Raw genomic sequence first — 22413 nt, 5'->3', positions numbered from 1 at the left:
ATGTAAATATTTTATACTAAAATATAAGCTGAACTGTATGATCCAAGTTATATATTATTTAAAAAGATTATAATACATAAACTAACATTTTCAATATCAATAGAATGGTCATTTCATGAAAGATATGACATTACCATTTTATCAAGCAATATTCATTAAAATTACTCCGACATATATTTGACTTAATCATTTGTACCTAGTTCTTTATACTATGTATATTTATTATATTCTTAACTAAAAATATAAGCATAGGTATGTATTTATCTATTATTAAGGCTAATTTTAAAATATTCCTTCCATAGTAGCAATAGATTTCATAAGATAATCTCAATCATAATTTGCTTCACAAGATCCCATTCTCAATGTATTTTTGATCCACTCTAAGAATTGTACTAATTCAGTCTTTTACTATAATAGATATTTAAAAATAACACTTTTTGCCAAGTTTTCAGATCCAACTTCAGAAATCTACTTATACAGTTGAACTTAACAATAATAATAAACTTACACAAGTACTAGCATTGTGAACTATCAAAGTTCCTTACAATCACCTTATTTCAAATACATTTGAAATATTCAAAGCGACAATAACACGGGGTTTAGCTTATTGCATTTATCTTAATAACTGGAAGTAATCCCCCCCCAACTTTCTGTTCATCAGAACAAAGCTGAAAGTTTGCAAGAAGCACAGCTCACAAGTGCTTACTGCTCTTACAGTTAGTAAGACCAAACTTTTAATTTACTGGTTTTCTACAAAAGCATATTTACTACACGAAGTAGGTTATGTTTATATCAAAGATAGAATGCACATGGAACATTCTGCTAATGGTGGTTCTGTCTTCGACGTAAAGCTCTCTGTTTATCAAATCTTAACTCCATTTCCTCTAAAACTTTAGGAGTATAACGAACAACCAATTTTACGGTACCTTGGGCAGCTTTTAACAATTCTACAGCTTTTTCGTGATTTTCCCCTTCAACACTAACTCCGTTTACTGAAAGCAACTGATCACCCCTTTTCAGTCCTCCATGCCTATCCGCTACTCCACCAGGAATGATACGAGAAATATATATCGGCGAATTCTGTTCACGCCCGCCCATCACATTAAAACCAAGCCCTTCGTCGGTCTTAGGAAGTTCAACAACACGAGGATGTGCGTGACCCTCGCTAGCTGCGAAAGCTGCAACAGTAGCTTTCGCAGTGGCACTAGCCCGAATATCAGGACTTCCAGAAATATCAACGGTCTCATAAACATGCTCATAAACTTCCCTAACAGCATTACAAAAATCACTCTGAAGAACTTTCTGTAGTGCGGCCAACTTCTGGTTGGGTACCTCCCCACTCTTTTGCAAGTTTTCCAATAGTTCTATGGCACGCTTTACATCCTTTTCTAAAGTGAGTGGCTCTGCAACAGAAGCCATAACCTTACACTTATTTTCTCTGAGCAGAAGAAAGCAAATCAACACAAATCTTCAGAAGTGGCAAGGAAAAAACACAATAAGAACCTTATCACCACAGGATTACTATCATTCAAAAATGGATATCATCAAGCTTTCTTCACAGCAAAGCAACACGCACGCCCTCTAACGAGTAGAGATGATTACCTTCTTTTTCGAATATACTATACAGCACAGAGTAGTAAGATACAGATTGGACACTTTATTATTATTATTATTATTATTATCATTACTTGCTCAATTACTCCCAGCGCCACGAGTATCAAACACTTGAACTAACGCGGCGATTAAAATCCACAGAGTACAAACGCACATGCCCATTGCTAAAAAAAGCTGTTACTGTATATGAAAAGATTAGTGTTCCTTGAGCGCAGCAAGTTCATTTTTCATAGCGTTTTTGGTTACTATTATAATTATTTGTGTTTTTTTTTTTTTTATTGTGTAATTGTTTGTGACATCATGAACAGGAAGAAGTGTTACTTATGTAAGAAATCTGGAGTGCGATTGCACCGTTTTCCGAAAGAACATTTAAGATGATTTATCATAATCGATAGAACCAGGAAATAACATGTTATATATATAAGAACCTATATATACACTGTGCTTCCACTTTATTAGGCACACCTACCTAGTAGCATGTTGAGCCTCCTTTAGCCTTCAAAACAGCCTGAATTCGTCTAGGCATGGATTCAACAAGTTGCTGAACCGTTGGGCAGGAACGGAGCAGCAATGCAGACATGAGGGTGTCACGCAGTTCCTTGAGATTCGACGGAAGTGTAGGCCTGCAGCGAACAGCCCCTTTCCAGCTCATCCCAAAGATGTTCAATAGGATTGAGATCCTCGGAATGAGCGGACCATTGCAGCAAAGAAAAGTCATTGTCATTTTCCTGGAACACTCCATAGTGATTCGGGCTTTCTGCATCGGCGCATTATCCTGCTGGAAGGAACCATCTGACTGAGGATAAACTGTCAACATGAACGGATGCACTTGGTCAGCAACGATGTTTAGATATGAGGTGGCATTCAGACGTGAATTTATGTGTATAAACGAGCCCAACGTGTGCCAAAAAAAAAACATACCCCACACCATAACACTGCCCCCACTACCTTGCGCAGTAGTCGTCAGACATGACGGGTCCAGGGATTTATGTTGTTTTCGCCAAATTCTGAGCCTTCCATCAACATGATGCACCAGGAACTTCGACTCGTCAGACCAAGCAACTGTTCTCCAATCCTCGATAGTCCAGTGTTGGTGTTGTTGTGCCCACAGGAGGCGTGCTCTCTTGTTGTTGATTGATAACAAGGGTACGCGATGTGGCCGTCGACTGTTATAGCCCATTACCGACAAAGTGTGAACAGTGGTCTGTTGAGTTATTTTGTTCTGCGCACCAAGGTTGTATTCTGATGTGATGTACGACATTGTGGCCCGTCTGTTTGCACAATTCTAGCCATCCTTCCCTGACCTCTCTCTCTCATCAACAAGCGATTTTCTTCCAAGGGAGTGCCGTTGAGAGGATGTTTTTTGTTCGTGGCATCGATACACCCTTGAAACTGTGATGCGTGAAAAGTTCAGGAGAACTGCCGTTTCAGAGATCCTTTGTCCAGCACGTCTTGCACCTATACCAGGGCACGTTCGAAGTCCGTTAGATCACTCTTTTTCTCCATTCATGCTATGGTTTGTATGCTTAACTGATACTAGAAAGGTAGTTCTGCTGCATTTAATACCAAAACTGTGGTCATGTGACTTGCAATTTAACCCCAGGGACTCACATCTAGTGAGCATGGGCTTGGCACACCCAGGGTCCTGAGCTTCTCTCTCTCTCTCTCTTAGGGTTAGGGTAGCTAAGAGTAGAAACAGGTGCATGTATACCTGCGTGTACACCAATGCTAGGAGTTTGGTAAATAAATTTGATGAATTTGAGGTATTGCTCAAAACATCAAAGGCAGATATTGTTGGGATATCAGAGACGTGGTGTCACACAGATATAAGTAATGCGGAACTGGAATTTGGGGAATACAATGTGTATAGAAAGGATAGACAGGACAGGAGGGGAGGAGGGGTTATGCTATTAGTTAAGAAACACATAAAGTCCAAGGAAGTGAAGCCAGTCGACATCGATGGACAGGGCAGTGTCGAGTCAGTTTGGTGTGATATAAGCATAGGGAAATCAAAATTGAGAGTAGGAGTGTGCTATAGGCCTAATGACTCTGATGAGTATAATAAGATATTGTACAGGGAAATAGAGTGGGCCAGTAAATCAGAGAGTCTTATAATGGGGGATTTTAATTTCCCAGATATTGACTGGAATTTGTGGGTTGGTCACTCTCACACTAGCAAGGCTTTTGTGAATTTATTGGATGATTGTTTTCTACATCAGCATGTTCGTGAGGCAACAAGAGGGAGCAATACTCTTGATCTGATTATCAGTAGTGATTCTTCATGCATTAAGAATCTGCAGATAAATGAACCACTAGGTGGCAGTGAACACAGTGTGTTGAAGTGGGATTTACTCAAGGAGGTAACTACCATCAGAGGTAAGGGAAGGGTTTTTGTTTTCGTAAAGGCGACTATGATGGTCTGAGACAGTATTTAAATTCTATACAGTGGGACCAACTGATGATGTTACCAACAGCAAACTCAAAATGGGAAGCATTAAGGAACTAATCTTGGAGGCTACCAGGCTTTACATACCAACTAAGAAATATTGTTCAAGGTTTAGGCCTAAATGGTTGTCAGATGAACTAATGAGACATGTGGCAGAGAAGAAAAATGCATGGGATACATACAAATTAATGGGTGACATGGAAGCCTATGGTAGATATAAGTTGGTCTGTAACCAAGTCACAAAGGAGATTAGGCAGGCAAAGGCAGACTACGAAAATTCCTTGGCAAAGGATGCAAAGAAAAACAGAAAAGAGTTCTTTACATATTTAAACTCGAGAAGGAAAGCGATGAATCAGATTGGTCCACTGGATATTGATGGTTCAACAGTTGAGGATCCTGCTCAGGTGGCTAACAATCTAAACTAGTATTTTGCATCTACATTCACGCATGAGGAGTTATTCAGGAAGGAGAATGATGTAGGTAAAGTAAACATTGGCAGTGAGCTGGATGATTTTGTAATAACTGAGAGGAAAGTGGAGGAGAGATTGTTGAGGATAAACATAAAAAAGGCACCTGGGGTGGATGGGATCTATCCAGTTATATTAAAGGAGGCAGCAAAAGAAGTAAGCAAACCCCTGGCCATAATTATGAGAGCTTCTTTGGACTCAGGGGAGGTACCCATAGACTGGAGATGTGCAAATGTAACCCCAATTCACAAAGGAGGATCAAAGGCTGATACAAGTAATTATAGACCTGTTAGTTTAACTTCTGTTCCAGGTAAATTAATGGAGGCACTAGTTAAAGAAGCACTGCAGGATCATCTAGACAAGAATTCAGTTATAGCTCAGACGCAGCACGGTTTTGTTAAGGGCAGGTCTTGCCTGACCAATTTGATTGGATACTATGATGTAGTCACAAAAGAACTGGATGCAGGGAATAACTTTGATATTATATATTTGGATCTTAGAAAGGCTTTTGATACTGTTGCACATGGAAGACTGCTGCACAAATTGGAACAGTGTGGCATTGGAGGCAAATTGCTGCTATGGATAAGGGGATGGTTAAGTGGCAGAAGACAGAGAGTGGTAATCAATGCACACTGCTCAACGTGGACTAATGTTATCAGTGGAGTTCCTCAGGGTTCAGTGTTGGGTCCGTTGTTGTTTTCGGTGTTTATGAATGACATTGATGATGGGACATCAAGTTTAATGTCCAAGTTTGCAGATGATACAAAGGTCGGCAGGGTTGTTAAGGACACTACTGACGCTATGCTGCTGCAACAGGATCTGGAAAGGTTGAACAGATGGGCTGAGAGGTGGCAAATGAAGTTTAACATTGACAAATGTAAAGTACTACATATGGGAAACAGTAACCCCAGAGCAACGTATCAACTCTGCGGTAGTACACTGACAGTGGTGGAGAATGAAAAGGACCTGGGGGTAATTGTGCAGGCAGATATGAAGTTCTCTGAGCAGTGCAGACGAGCTGCAAGAGTAGCTCATGGTGTATTGTCAATGATATACAGGAATTTTTCCAGCAGGGATAAATAAGGAGGTGATTATTCCATTGTATAAGGCGATGGTCAGGCCACACCTAGAGTACTGTATACAGGTCTGGAGGCCTCATTTCAAGAAGGATGTAGAGCTGCTGGAACGAGTACAGAGAAGGGCAACAAGATTAGTGAATGGAACAAAGGGTTGCTCTTACGAAGAAAGGCTTAAGTTTTGCAAATTACAGAGTCTGGAGACTAGGCACCGGCGAGGTGATCTGATAGAGGTGTATAAGGCTTTGAATGGTTTGAGCATGCTCAATGCCAATGGGATTCTTCATCTTTCTCAGAATAATCACCTCAGAGGGCATAAATTCAAATTGAGGGAAGGACGGATGTCGGATAGATGTGCGGAAATTTGCCTTTGGCCAGCGGGTGGTTGGTTGGGGGAACCGACTTCCATCACTTGTTGTTGAAGTTGATAGCCTAAACAAATTTAAAGCTCAACTGGACAGGTATTTCGAACGAACGGAGGGGTGAAATGGGAGTGGTTTTTTTTTTTTTTTTTTTTTGCTGATGCTGAATAAGCTTGCTTTCTTGCATCATATGCCTCTACTAATGCTAATGCTAATGCTAATGCTCTCAGGGTTACTGAGAAATTTTTTTGGCTAGTGTAGAATAAGCCTCAGGCTTCCTTGCACCATATGGCTAACGGTGACAATAATAATGTTGTGGGACAAACCATTTGTGTGCACAGCAGGTGTACCTAATAAAGTGGAATCAGCCTATGTAATCTTGTCTAAAAAGTTGTCATTATTATTATTATTATTACTACTATCCATGTAGTGCAAGGAAGCCTGAGGCTTATGCTGCACCAGCTAAAAAAAAAAATTTCCAACTTACCCTAAGAGAGAGAATCGCCAAGAAAGAGAAGAATGATGATATCCAGCTCAGGACCCTGTGACTGCCAAGTCCATACTCAGCAGACAAAGGCGGGCATAGGTTCAGTAGAATTTTTGCAATAACTTTTTTTTTTTTTTTTATATAAAACCCCCACACACGAGAGGTATTAGAACCTATAGTACTTAGTAGCGTGCTTGGGTTGGAGGTTGAAAGACGAGAGAAGATATTTCTTGACATTAGCCTTGAACTTCTGTAGACTGTAATTTTCAGGAAATACGTATAAAGGAAGATTGTTTCAGAAAACGGTAGTTGAATGTGAATGAATAAACGAGGAAGATGAAAAGGTGGTTCTGTGAATTTGAAGCTGGACAGTACTGTAGTAGTAGTACGAGCTTATGCAGCATACAGCAAGTGTATGAGCTTATGCAGTAAATGGATGTTGGTTGTTGGCGGCATGTGTTCGGACTGTTTTGAAAGAGAGGGCGGGAACTATAGAAGCCAATTCAAAAGAACAGTGCCCATGGAAGTATCTGTAGAAGAGGCATGCTGTTCCACAGGTCTTTCAGATATCGTGTGCTTGCTTGCCAGGTAACGCTCTTCTAATGGAGATTAATGCAACCAACTCTTACTATTATTCCACATTCAATGTGTACCATACGGTTTCCAAGCAAGTTCATTCTGGTATTGATATTCCAGAAAACACCAGTGTTTTATGTGATCGACTAGTGGTTTATATATTAGGACAACGATCTCGTGTTCTTAAAATCTATTCTGAAACGTGGAGAATAGATTCGCAACATCAAGATTGGCGCTGTGTTATTCACTCTGAAATCCTCCATGAAGTTAGACCTCAGAGTGCCGCAGAAAAGTAATTCTTTTATTATAAAACTCGTGCTATGGCTAATGTGTAGCAAGAGAGTGCCTAAGAGGCAAGAATGAATAAACAAAACATTATTTATTAAACATAGCATACAAAATAGATAAAAGAAACAAATTGCTCCATCTTTAGTATAGTACAATAAAACTCTATCACTTTATCACTGAATAGTTTAGTATGGTTATGGTGCATGTATGCAAATTGGTCTGCGTTCTTCATGTAGCCTTTGGTCAACACTCTTGCTCATACTCTATGGGGCCGACAGCCATCTCGCTACATTGGACTCAGGTGAGGTACCCATACACTGGAGATGTGCAAATGTGACCCCAATTCACAAAGGAGGACAAAGACTGACACAAGTAATTATAGACCTGCGAGTTTAACTTCTGTTCCAGGAAAATTAATGGAGGCACTGGTTAAAGAAGCACTGCAGGATCATCTAGACAAGACTTCAGTTATAGCTCGGACACAGCGTGGTTTTGTTAAGGGGAAGTCTTGCCTTACCAATTTGATTGGATACTATGATGCAGTCACAAAAGAACTGGATGCAGGGAATAACTTTGATATTATATACTTGGATCTTAGAAAGGCTTTTGATACTGTTGCACATGGAAGACTGCTACACAAATTGGAGCAGTGTGGCATTGAAGGCAAATTGCTGCCATGGATAAAGGGCTGGTTGAGTGGGAGAAGACGGAGAGTGGTAATCAATGGACAGTGCTCTTCGTGGACTAATGTTATTAGTGGAGTCCATCGGGGTTCAGTGTTGGGTCCATTTTTGTTTTCTCTATTTATAAATGATATTGATGATGGTATATCAGGCTTAAGTTTGCAGACGATACAAAGGTCGGCAGGGTTGTTAATGACACTAATGACGGTGAAGTGCTGCAACAGACATGAATGGAAAAGTTGAGCAGATGGATGGGCTGAGAGGTGGCAAACGAAGTTTAACATTGACAAATGTAAAGTGCTGCATATGGGAAGCAGTAGTCCCAGAGTAACATATCAACTCTGTGGTACCACACTGACAGTAGTAGAGAATGAAAAGGACATGGGGGTAATTGTGCAGGCAGATATGAAGTTTTCCGAGCACTGCAGACCGTCTGCAAGAGTAACTCATGGTGTCTTGTCAATGATATACAGGAATTTTTCTAGCAAGTATAAGGAGTTGATTGTCCCCTTGTATAAGGCAATGGTCATGCCACACCTTGAGTACTGTGTACAGGTCCGGAGGCCTCATTTTAAGAAGAATGTAGCGCTGTTCGAACGAGTACAGAGAAGGACAAGATTAGTGAACAGAACATAGGGTTGCTCTTACAAAGAAAGGCTTAGTTTTGCAAATTACAGTATCTGGTGAGTAGGCATCTGCAGGATGATCTAATTGAGGTGTATAAAGCCTTGAATGGTTTGAGCATGCTCAATGCTGATGGGATTATTCGTCTTGCTCAGAATAATTGCCTGAGATGCCAAAATTTCAAATTGAGGAAAGACGGTTGAAGGATAGATGTGTGGAAGTCTGTCTTTAGCCAGCGGGTGATTGATTGCTGGAAGAAACTTCTATCTTTCGTTGTAAAAGTTGATAGCTTAATTATATTCAAGGCAGAATTGAACAAACATTTTGAGCGAGGGGATGGGTGAAATAAGGGGATTTTTTTGGCTGATGTTGTATAAGCTCGCTTTCTTGCATGTGCCCTTGCTAATGCAAATATGGATTCCATGAATGTCGATCCACCCTCTGCTATATTGGCCCAATATTTTAACAATTTATGGATGGATTCAAAGGAAACGTTTGCAGTTTTGTTTGGTTCAAATTAAATTTTTGTGATAGCAAGGAGATGGTGATAGTGGTTTCTGTTTGGAATCAAGTAAAGGATCTGCAGAGGTGAACTGTGTAGAATATGCCTGGTGAGGATTGGTAGGATTACCTTTTCTAGCAAAGGGTGGAGCCATTGGGGATTGTTCTATAGTGGGTGGGAATACTAGTTGTTAATAGTTAACCCCAGGGGCTCACATCTGGCAAGTATGGGCTTGACACACCCAGGGTCTTGAGCTAGATCATCATTCTTCTCTTTCTTTCTTGGTGCTTCTGACTCTCTCTCTCGGGCTAATTCAGAATTTTTTTTTTAGCTGGTGTAGCATAAGCCTCAGGCTTCCTTGCACCATACAATTAATAATAAAAAAACAAGATACATTCCATTGGGGAGGAAAATAATGCAGAGGACTGATGCATTTTAGTGAGAATTAGGGGACTCTTCTTTTACAGCAGTACTGCAGGTCAGAATTGATGGTAGCAATAAGTTGATACCTGGCAATGACAATGAGAGCAGGTCAGATGGAAATTAATATGGTGGTAAAGTGAGTGCAGATTGCCATTCAGCATTCTTATTAGATGTAGTTGTGATTGAGCCATGAACCCAGGATCCAACTGTGGGTGCAGTTATGTCAGCATGAGTAGAGTTTTGCCCTGCACAGCACTAGCAAAATACATCCTTGATGCAATTGACTTAAGATTGAATTCTGCACGGAGTAGCATATCTGTGACCAAAGTTATTGACTAATTAGTGGTTGTATACTTTGCTAAAATCCAAATAAACTGTCAAAATTGTTCCCTAAATCCAGCTCATGAGTAACTGTGTCAAAATAGCCTAATTCAAGCATGATTTACTACCCTTAACAAAGCCATCTGTCCTTCAGCATGCCGTGTCTATCTAAATGTCTCTGAATTGCACTTTTAATCATTGCCTCTAAGACTTTTTCCTACCACTGATGTCAGACTAACCAATCTGTAGTTACCAACTGCACTCTTAGAACCGCTTTTATGAATTTCCAATGCACGGCACTTCTCCAATCCAAAGGAATCTCCATTGAATCCAAAGATGCTCTTATAATTAATCTCAATTGTTCAACACATTCCCTCGTGCTCACCCTCAAAACTACAGGGTTTATGCCACGAATTCCAGCATTAGTTGCCTTTTTTGCTCAAAAGCTTTTCTAATAAACAATCATTTGCAGTTTCATTACTAATTTAATATGGCTCCACCTCACTCGCACAGACTGTTCTCATCAGTAAAGAATAACGTAAAGTATAGTCAGTCCTTATAACACGTCTTTACACTACATGAATTCGATCATACACGATTTATAATAGGGGAACAATATCGTATATAGCACGAACCGAATTCGCTTATGCATGATTCGCCTGTGTTTACAAGAAATGACAGTCGAATGCGGAATCACCCCAACTGAATGCAACACGATAGGAATGAAGAGAAGATTCTGAAAATGTATTTATGTTTTTTTATATCAGTGAAGGGGAAACACATTTCGCCATAATAAGGTAAAAACCCACACAATTCAAACTATCGGTATTATGGCAAATGCCATTAGATCGAGTTTACTACCATTTTATAATAGATTCCACTAGCAGAAATGCAACTGGAAAAATTTGTTTTATGGTAGTAATCCCCAGAAATGTGCTTTAGTAAAATGTATCTCTTCCTTTACGGTGTTGTTTATTCAGTTGCTAAACACATGCAGCTTTATGTGTATCAAGCGTGCCTCCTCATTTTGTAATTGTGCTTTATTCCCTAAAAATTAGTAAAATACTTAAAAGGTGTGAAAAGGACGCTTCCTTTTCACACCTTTTAAGTATTTCTCTGAATCTGTAGTGTCTTCACTACAGATTCAGAGAAAAAGAAAAGCAATATCGATAAACAGAGGCGGACTGGGTCAAAAATTCTTACCCGGGAAAATTTGTAGAGGGCCTCATGCTATGGTTTATGGCCAAAAGCATCCCCCCCCCCCCGAGATTTTCCTGGTAAGGCTTATGGGCAGTGTCTCTGTTGAAGAGAAAAAATATGAAATTGTGTACGAAAAATATGAAAACGCTTTGACCAAAATGAAAGACCATGTGATACTGCACGTGCTACAGGCCTAAATGAGGTAACGCCGAGAATTATAAAGAATGCAGAGAAAATAAAAACAACTTTCATAGGAGGAACAACTCAAAGTGTAATTAAAATCCATTAGATCAAGACACAAAGAATTGGAAGAGATGGAACAGCTGTCATCTGTTTGGATAGAAAAATCAAACAAAAAACAAGTTTGCTTACAGTAGAAGCAAAAGCATTAGCAATTTTTTATTACATAATAGTCATAATAAAATACATAAGTATTTTATTACGATTATTTATTGGGTTTGGTAACGTTTTGGTTACAAATGTGTGTTCAATCTTGGGTGGTTGGCACCTAACCCTATTTTTCCCATAGGGCCTGCTGTTTATATTGCATGAATGTTTCTAGGAACACAACTATCGTGCTATACGAGGACTGACTGTACCTATTCAATTAATTTGCAACATTAGATGTTATCTAAAACTTTCTCACACCTAGTGATGTGTCCGATCGGATTACCTTTCTTTGTATTCACATTTTGGAGTGAATGGGTGGATGAAATGGGGGTTTTTTTTTGCTGATGTTATATAAGCTTGCTTTCTTGCATCATATGCTTCTAATGCTAACATGAAAAATTCCTTGCTCTCTTAGCCAATGCTCTCATATGCAACCTTGGCATCCCTGACCTTATTTGTGGTACTATTACAGATCAACTTGTAACTGTTGCAGGCTTCAGTACTTTTTATCACTGTAACTGTTTCATGCTCTTTTTCTATCTGACCAGCTAGCTCTGCAGCCATCCTCCTGCATTATTTTCCTAAAGGTATGTATGCGTTCAAGGCTTACATGATTTTTTGCTTTAAAATTATACCCTAATTCAAATGTATTTGTCATCTTCAGCAATATGCCCAGCTCACAGATACCATATAGCACCTTAAACTGTCAAAAAGTCCCCCCTTTTTCTGAAGTTAAAACCAGTGCCTTTACCTTTAACTACTGCATCATCATCTTCCAATTGAAGATTGCATGATCACTTCCTGACACTGGTTCCTGTACTTTAAGAAATGATGTCGACTGATTTGTTAGTAATGAGGTCAAAAATATTCTCACTCTTAGTACTTTCTCTATCATGTTGGTACAAATAATGATCTGGTTTCTTTAAAAAAAGAAAGTTTTTTTTTTAATCTTATTACAGGTGATCAGTCACCTGTAATAAGACATTCACGCTTGCCATTCCATCTGCATGAAAATTCTTGTCGTATTCTTCACAATCTAGTCTGTAGATTACTCCCACTCTCATTGTTCCTTTGCTTCCAACTCACACCACACAGATTCTATACTGGCAGATGTAACTTCAGCTCTTTTCGCTCTCAGGCTGCTTTTGATAAGCAGGACCCCCCTCCACTTCTTTTATCCCCCCCCCCCCAAATACATTTCCGGGTGGCACCACTTGTCTTATTATATCAGCATTAGTTGTCCTAACCAGGAGTTCAAATTCAGTCATTTTATTGACAACACTCCTGACAGAAAGTATGCAAGCTTAAGCTCTTGCTACTTAAACTACGATCAACACTCCTGACATAACTGTAGACACACTCCCTTGAAGTTATTTAGGTTTGTATCCCAACTTTATCTTCCCTTTCATTAGAAACATTGCTACATTCAGAACATGTTATCAACACCAGATGTATAATCTAACAAACAAGGATTCATGAGTTGCAAGCATTACTCTGACTCATATCATCAGATAAACCCAGATCTAAATTATCCCTCTCCCAGAATTAGCACTTTCCCTGAAACCAAGGGTGGTTGTAAGAAACTTCTGTTGAGGAAATGGGTGGTTTCAGTAAATTCAAGAAGTAGATGAATTCTTGGAGGGTATGGATGGGTGAAGTGTGTGAATTTTTTATTTTTTTGATGATGCCCTAAGTTTGTTTTTTTGCATCATTTGCCACTACCAATACTAAATGCTGAGGGAGTGTTTACATTTAATCACACAATAATGGCATATACATTTAAATTGAAAGATTATAATGTAAAAAAATTTCATTTATTTAGTGTGACAATGTATGAATAAATAATGAAGGCTGGCTGTATATACTTAAATAGTACATTGGCAACTTAGGCCTAAATGCGACAAGTCAATAAAGTTGTCTGCATTTTTGTGGAAATTAGCAGAGCAATTACAGCTGTGGTCTGAAATATGGCAAACAAAGTATAAAATGTTAGGGAACATGAACTACATCTTATGAAGTTTACTTCTGGGCAGCATGTTGTGGACTTTGGCAAAATTCAAGGTATCGGAAAAGTGCTTTTAAGATAATGGCAGTGAGTTCTTATTTTTTTGGCAGATGCAGAATAAGTTTGCTTCTTGCATCACTATGCCATTTTAATACTAATACTAAATAAGCTACCTTACAAAATTAACAAACATCTGGTTACCACCTTGGAATCAGAAGATGTGTCATATAAAATTAAACTGTAAATTAACATACTTCATGCATGCAGAGAAGTGTCTTCCTTCTTATTTATTATCTCAGCCTGTTATGTCTTTTAACAACTAAATTAAATTTCAAGGACTGGCCAAATACTTGAAAGAAACATGTAAATGAAATAAGGGAGGGTGAAAGTGTTTACTTCCCCCAGTTGATACTAAATAAGGTTGCTTCCTTGCATTTGTCGCTATTAATACCACATAGTAATAGCCATATAGTGCAAGGAGCTACAGGCTTTTGCTGCACTAACTGGAGGGTGGGGGAGGAGTGGATAAGAAAATACAAATTATTTGCTTACCTCCTTACTTAGGTAACTATCCAATTGACCATTAACTTTATCCAAATTGTCAGCCTCAACTACCTGCAGGGTAACCTGTTCCAGCAATCAATGACTCTCTGGCTAAAAGAAAACTTCCTACAATCTAGTCCAAACCTTTTCCTCTGAAATTTGATTTTATGATGTCTATGCACAGATAAACAATGATCACTAAGAGTTCACAAAATTTATGAAAAATTTAAGCCATCCCTTTTTTCAGCACGTCTTTTTTTTTAAAATAAAGGTATAACAGAATGGCTTTGTTGATTGCTCTCCATCAAGGTACAGTGTAGTTAATAACAGGAAAAAGGGATACTGCCAGTTGTGTTCATTATTTACAATAGAAAATTTGGCTATTTTATACTTGACTGGAATGCTAATCTGTAGTCGACACACACCGCACGTCATTTTATGGTGATTAATAATTTAAAAGAATAGGTAGTTTGGCAATGTTTTTCTGGTGAACAACATAGTAGGACAAACAGTTGTCATGCTGTAACATTACACAGACAGTGTCTATTGACTTCATCTGATAAGGATAAAAATAAAATGCTGTTCACCGAATATGACTGGTTGCAATTACAGCAGCATGAATAGACAATTACATGACTGAGTCAGACCTGACTGTAGGTGAATATGGTACTGCCAAGGTACTAATATGAAAAACCGACCCAACCCTTAGCTGTTTGGAAGAATTATTCCTGTAAATATAATATTCATAGAAAAATGAAATATAAAAGAAAAGTTCAGTGGTAGCAAATATGCCTCACCATATTTTCTGGGATAAATAGTCTAGCTGTGCTGTTTGGAGAGTTCAATTCATTTGTAAAGATAATTTATAAAAATTAATGGGACATCTTCATTTAGAAGTGTACAAAAAAACTCTCTATATCAGCTATTATGCACTGATGAGTCCCTTGCCACAAAATAATAGTTGATGGCAAAACTTTTGAGATGTCTGCTCCCTTCCTTCAATATGCAGGACAAGGTGGAAATAAGAAAATTATTGAATGAACTTAAATATTAAAATATAAAAGTATTAATAAAACAATGGAATACGAAATTTAAATACTTTTAATGTTCTTTTCATACACATCTGAAAACAGCTTAGGCTTTCTTTAATGCCACATGTAGGCAGCATTTATTAAAAATTTAACTCTGTCTGATCAACAGTCAAAAACATTAACAAACTTTCATGGATGTTTAACAAGTAGTAGTTAATTATACTTCATTTAAAATCCAGATATCTAAAATACAAATATCACAAGTTATACAGCAACTGAAATGAATTTAACAAAATTTTATTTATAATTATTTCTTAAAAGCTGCCTGTTTACATCAAATTACACATTACCAATGCTAAAAAACACAAAACATCATTTACCCATAAATGATAAAATGAAATTAAAATTTACTGTATATACAGCATTCAGGTTTATTAATGAATATTAAAGAAACATACATAAGTAAATGACCCATTTTTTTATGAAAATTGAAAAAGTTAATAGCCTGATCATAAAAACAACACACTATCAATACCCAGAACCCAATTCAGAAGATATAGAGGTTTCAAAGGCTCATTTATGTAAAATTTTGCAGGTTACACAGTTACATAAATAAATAATAATAAAACAAAACATGAATTTTCCTTGGTTACAAGATAGACATATTTAATGGGGTATCCTGAGTAACATGCATATTATAATACTTTTTTTTATAAAATTTTATTTTGTTCATTCTTAATTCTATGTTTACTATAAGTATATACCTTTATTTCAAATATATATATAAAAAAAAGCAAGCAATTTCTCTTTGAGTCATAAAACTTACAGCTGATGTGATATTTATTTTTTTATTTTTTGCAAATCAATTGAATTAAATGATTCTGCATAACTAATATTTACAAATTTTCTTTGGCAAGCTCAATGTTAATGAAATACTAAATATATAGGATTACCTCATTTTATCCAAATTAGATACCTGTATATTCCATTATAAATGATTAATAAAAATTTCAGTCAATCATATAGCATCTATTTTGTTTAAGGTATATATTTATAGATACACATGTACACAAATCATTCCTAAGAAACCATAAATGCACAAGGCATAATACATAATAATTCAAGGCATAATTGGAAATTTACTATAACAGCAATATGAGTGGCATTGATTTAATTGCATCTCATATTGTGACTACCCGAGTTACCATGATATTGCACTACTTCAAATAAATAATGCTTCAACAACGGAGAAGACTATTGTTACTTATTCTCAGCAGATATCACCACCCAGACGGCACCATTTCAAGACTTATTGGCCTATCATTGGTGGGCAGGTAGATACCCTGGTGATGCAGTCATGCCAACCCAGTTATGAAGTATAACTCCACAATATGAGAGATGATGAATGGTGTACATGGTAATAATACTAAGAAAAAATAAATGCACAAGGCATAATGCACTACAAATTGGAAATTCACTACAGAACTATTAGTGATATTTCACAATACTTTTAATTTTCGTAATTAAATCAATGCCACTCATACTACTGTTGTAGTTCACTACTAAACAATGTATTGTGAAATATCACTGATAGTTCTGTAGTGAATTTCCAAATCGTAGTGTATTATGCCTTGTGCATTTATTTTTTCTTAGTATTACCTCTCATACTGTGGAGTTATACTTCATAAGTGGGTTGGCATGATTGTACCTACCTGATCAGCAATGATAGGTCAATAAGTCTTGAAACAGTACCGCGTGGGTGGTGGTGGTGGTGTCTGCTGAAAATAAGTAACAATAGTCTTCTCCATTGGTGAAGCATTACTTATTCAAGGTAGTGCAATATCATGGTAACTTGTGAAGGTAGCCACAATATGAGATACAATTAAATCGATGCCACTCATACTACTGTTGTAGTTCACTCCTATGAGCAAAGTATTGTGAAATATCATTGATAGTTCTGTAGACAAAACATTACTATATCAAAAAACAAAAGACAAAAAAAAAAATTGTAATTTAATTATATAAAAATGCATTACTGGATATTACATTTCCAATAACAGCCAGTAAAACAAGCCAAATTATTCAGAGGGTTCACTCTAACCTTGATATAACATTTCAGTATACCAACCATGTGAGTAACCCTACACATGTGCACATACACTCATGCACGTATGTATGTAGACACATATAAACACAAATTAAAATAGCTGAGAGAAATTTCTAATATAAATTTCATTATACTATTTCAGTGTGAGTGAGAAAAATATCACAAAGAGGTTCTTTTGACCTGTTTTGTGCAATAAAATCTTCAAGAATAACAAATTTATTTATATAATATCTAATAATTTCACATAAATATTAAAAGTGTTTTCTCAACATTTGGTACCACACAGTTACTATTGAAAATTTTTTTTTATCAAGAAAAATATTAAACAGTAACTATCTTTATAGATATAAAATCCACCTGATGCTATTTTCAGTGGTTAAGCATGGACACTGTTTAGTCTACACCAAGTATGGGATGGGAAACCAGCATATTGTTTCAATGTATTTTATTTATTAGTGAAACTGGTAGTTTTGATTTTATTTTTTTTTCCCTTTTATTTTCTAAAGCTATCCAGATCTTGTCAGTTTCAGTGTAGGATAAGAATCATTGAAGAAAATAAATTTGCTGAATTCATTCACAAGTGGCCAGTGAGCCACCAATTAGCCAAAAGAGCCAGGGAATAATTATGTTATATATATATTTTTTTTTAAAAATGTTTAATGATCCAGAAATAAAAAATAGAAGGGAAGAGAGTTTGTCACCATTTTTTTAAATATTTAATGAAATTATGGTGTTCTGATTTGTATTAAAATTTTTAAGGCTAAAAACTAAATACTAGAGCACACAATGGCTTCTCAAAGAAGAATTTTTTTTTTTAAATCAAATATATCAAACTATTAAAATCACTACTAAACATTTCCATTTCTTAATACATATATAAAAGTGAGTGCAGTACCACCTAACTGTTTATGTTATTCTGGGGTTACTGCTTACCATATGCTTTTCAGCCTTTTACAGTAATCCCAGAATACACAATTGGGTGGTATTGAATTCAAGGTAGTGAAGAAAGAAAAAGACTTTGGGGAGAGGGGGGGGGGTTTGTACACAGTCTGACACAAAGTTCTCCAGGCAGTGCAGATGGGCTTTTAGAACAGTTCTGTCCATGATATATATGCAGGAATTTTGCCAGCAGGGACAATGAAGTGATTGTCCTGTTGCTTAAGGCAATGATTAGGCTGCATCTCAAGTTATAGGTCTGGAAGCTTCATTTTAAGAAGGATGTGGATCTGTTGGAACAGGTGCAGAGAAGAGCAACAAGATTAGTTAACATAAAAGCAAGAAACCTTACTAAAATAAATATCCTTACCAAGAAACATTTCAGTTCTGGAAACTGTAGCATCAGGCAAGGAGACCCGGCTGAAGTGTTTTTAAGGCTTTAAAGGGATTAAGTAAATTAAATGCAGATGGCATTCTAATTTCAGTCAGGCAAGGAGACCTGACTGAAGTGTTTAAGGCTTTAAATGGAGTAATTTAAATTGAGTAAATTAAATGCAATGGTGTCCTAACTCTTGTTTGGATGATGGACATAAGGAATAAATTAAATTGACAAAGGATGGTTGTAGGAATAATAGATGCGCAAAAATTTGCTTTCAGCCAGAGTGATTTTTAATTCATCCCAAACACCAGATGGAATAAACTTCAATCTGGTGTTGCAGGGAAGGGTGGGGGGGGGGTTGATATTTTGAATAAATTTAGGGAAGAATTAGACAAATTATTACGAGGATAGAGAGCTGATATCGGAAGGGTTTTTTGCTGCCAATATATATATATATTTAGCTTCTTCTTTGCATCATTTGTCACTACTAATTCTAAAAAACAAAATAAAAAACTTATGCCTACGATTTAGAATATTATTATACTTAGAATACTATTATTTAAGTTATTTAGAACAAAATTTTTTCAAAATCAATGCTGCTTCAAAAATAGTGATTTTGATATAAAATGAAGTTTTTCCCTTGTCCAGTCTTGTGTATTTAATTAAGCAAAAAAGGATGAAGGAGGCTAAAATATGCTCAACATTTATTAACAAATGCAGAAAAAAATGTTTAAATTATATAAAAAAGGTTTCTTACAGCTACATTTCAAAAGAGTAGGCATATAACTAATCATGTAAATTAAAAAGTAACTGTGCATGCAGACACCCTCACACACCTCAACTATAAAAACAAAAAAAATGCTTTAGTCCTGAATTAATCCAACACTGTATTGCACATTTAAAATAATACTGTTCAGTACTACAAATATTTCACCAATTAATATTTAACCTTGTTGATACACCTACATATAAAGATTATCATATAAAAATATTTAAAAGTGTATTATGTAGTATGAATTAATTTGTGGAATCCATAAAAAAAGATATAAAAATGGAATAAATGAAAGGCATCATCATTAAATGCATTTTTTTAAAATGTTATAAATTACACAGGAAATAAGATTTCAAAACTAAGCTCTTGCAGAAAATGCAAAAATGTAGCTATTTAGTTCCCAATTATTATTAGAAAAATATCAAAAATCTTTACCTATGAGATATCTTTTTAGAATGGTAGCATAAACATGTTCCTCTCAAAGAGAAATTCATATCTATATTTTTTACTACAAAGACCACCAATATAAAACACAATCCCACATTTAAAGTCAATCAATAAGTATGAATACCTGATACATTACAGTTAAAAACAGTAGGCAGTTTACAATCCAAAATATATAAAATATTTTACTATACACTATACTACAAAATCTAGTATATTTTTAAAAGCAAGTCAGTGTAACAGTTGCAGCCATAACAATGGAATACAACTTACTTTTCACAGTACTGAATACTTATTATTCTACTTTGCTGAACAATAAACATATGTGTAATTTCCACTAAATGAAGTAACAGCTTTAAAGCTGATGTGTTAGCAGAAAAAAAAAATTAATAGCATAATATATGCAGTAAAAAAAAAATTAAATATCAAAATTAATTATTTAAGCACTTTATACATGAAAAAACCACATTAACAGTCACATTTCCAGAGTTAACAAATCTTGGAAATTCTATATGCAAAATAGTCCTTATATATATAACTGACACATTAGAATTTAAAAGTACAGTACTAACTCCCTAATTGTACTCTCTATAATTCAGATTGCTTTCTTTTTTGTCTAGATTTTTTTACACAGAACAGATATTTTTCCTAATTGAAAATTCAATCAAACAGTTCTAAATTTTTTTTTTCAAAAAGGCTTCACAATCATTTTGTAAAAGAAGAAAGTCGAATCATTTTTACCATTAAATAATGCAACAATACATTTGTCCATTCTTTTGCAAGAGATAACGGCAATATTGTTCCTTAACTTCAAATACCATCATACAATCACTAAATCAGGTAACGATAGTGTGCTGTAAACATTTATATATATATAAAAAAAAAGTTGGGGCGATTTTTTTTGATGATTCTTACACTGAGCAAGACAAGAGTAGAGAAGACAGTGACCAGTATTAAAAATTATAAAAAAGTGCAACATACAACTGGACTACAAGTATGAATGAAGTAAGGAAGCAGACAATAAATGCCATTGTTCTTATTGATTTAGACAGAACAAAAATGAAGTGTCAAAATGTATTGCAAAAGAGTGGCAAAAAAAGATATTAATTTGGGGCTATAGGAACAAACAGAAACAGCAGCTCTTTTAGCTGCATTGTGCACAGGTAAATCAAAAAATGGAGAATAGTAAGAAAAATAAGCACTTTGACCTGTGTGTAGAGAGTGTAATCTGCTTTAATTTCTTAAAGGACTAAAGATTCTCAGATATTTCATGGTACTTCCTGTACCCCTTCTTCGGAAATGTCTGAGAATAATCTGTAGTCAAGAAGAAAAAGTACTTATTTTTCTCACTATTAGTTTTGAAAATAATTAAGAAAAAATTAAGTTACAAGAAGGCAATACTCTTATTAAATTTGCAAGAAATTCAACAGGAACTTTATTCAACAGAAATTCCAATTTCCTGAAGAAAAAAAAACTGACAGAGAGGGATATCTACACCTAAATTTATGATTAAATTTATGGTTAATATTCAACGTAAAATTTGTTTAAAAATCTTATTATTTGTGTTTTATTTAATCTTAACTCTTTATTCAACTTATTTTTGAAAATATAAACAAAATTTTCTTTTTTCATCATTTTCATGACCTGATACCATCTAAATTAATGTGTTTCTGGATTGGGGAATAATTTGATTATTTTTATGAATCATGACTCGAAAATACCTACATATTATTATGTTCCACAGTTTGGCCTATCCCTTCCTACCATTAGTCCAAATTAATGAGTAATGTAATTTATATACAATCTAAGTACATAATTTATAAGTAATCTTAAGTAAATGACTATGAAGAATTTTTAGTCATACTTGCTCTTGTTATAGGAATGCCACTCTATCAGGACTTGTTTAACTTGCAGGATATTTTTTAGCAAACTTTTATTTTTACTATTAAAGATATATTAAAGTTACCGTGTATTGATCTATACAATAATTTGCTTATGTCCCTATGCCTGGAATGCTTTTTGAAATTGAATAACTCATAAGAGTAAAAAAAAACTTTGACCCGATTCCTTTTGCAATAGGTTTTATTTTGTAGAAAAATTGAGGGGAAAAAAAAAATTTTTCAGTAAAATTTTCTGACTGATTTTCAAAATTTCCATTATTTTTTTAACACTTCCATAATGGAACTGCTGAGCAATAGTTTCATTACAGTTTTGGCAAAATATTCACCATGGATACACTGGTTTCAATATATTTTAATATAATACAATGATTTTTATAATTATTTTTATTATCATTGATTTATTACTGGTAGGATTAGTTTCCCTTAAGCAGGAATAGCATTTCTTCAAGAAATTTATTAAAATAGATACTCAAGAAGTGATGTTATATAAGGATATTTACTGATACACACACACACACACACACACACACACACACACACACACACACACACACACACACACACACACACACACACACACCAATTATATTGTTATATAAATTGGTTAATAAACAGGGTAAGGTCGAACAGTTCTACTAAACAGAGAATTAAGCATTTCCTAATGTGGCTTCCAAGTCATTAACAGGGCATTAAAAATTTGGGAGGCTTATTCTCATAACAGCATATTGCACGATGTCTTCTCTTGTCTATTATACTAATTTTATTCAATTTTTTCTGTTAGTATTATATATGCAAAAATGAACTAGTTCATGAAAATGAATTAAAAATAAATTGAT

The 22413-nt window shown here is 35.5% G+C and overlaps 1 protein-coding gene across 1 annotated transcript; it reads right to left on the bottom strand.

Annotated features, from left to right (window-relative positions):
- Positions 1-382: 382 nt before the first annotated feature.
- Positions 383-1534, bottom strand: veli (L27 and PDZ_signaling domain-containing protein veli). The gene has a single exon (XM_090385647.1). It carries the CDS (start codon positions 1417-1419, stop codon positions 823-825), a length of 597 nt encoding a protein of 198 aa, XP_090241773.1. The 5' UTR covers positions 1420-1534; the 3' UTR covers positions 383-822.
- Positions 1535-22413: the final 20879 nt, after the last annotated feature.

This window comes from Mastigoproctus giganteus, chromosome 12 (genome assembly GCF_048544385.1).
Source record: "Mastigoproctus giganteus isolate SK-2022 chromosome 12, ASM4854438v1, whole genome shotgun sequence".
Lineage (NCBI taxonomy): Eukaryota > Metazoa > Arthropoda > Arachnida > Uropygi > Thelyphonidae > Mastigoproctus > Mastigoproctus giganteus.
The sequence above is the reverse complement of the archived record's forward strand: the minus strand, read 5'-3'. Positions and strand labels throughout refer to the sequence as shown.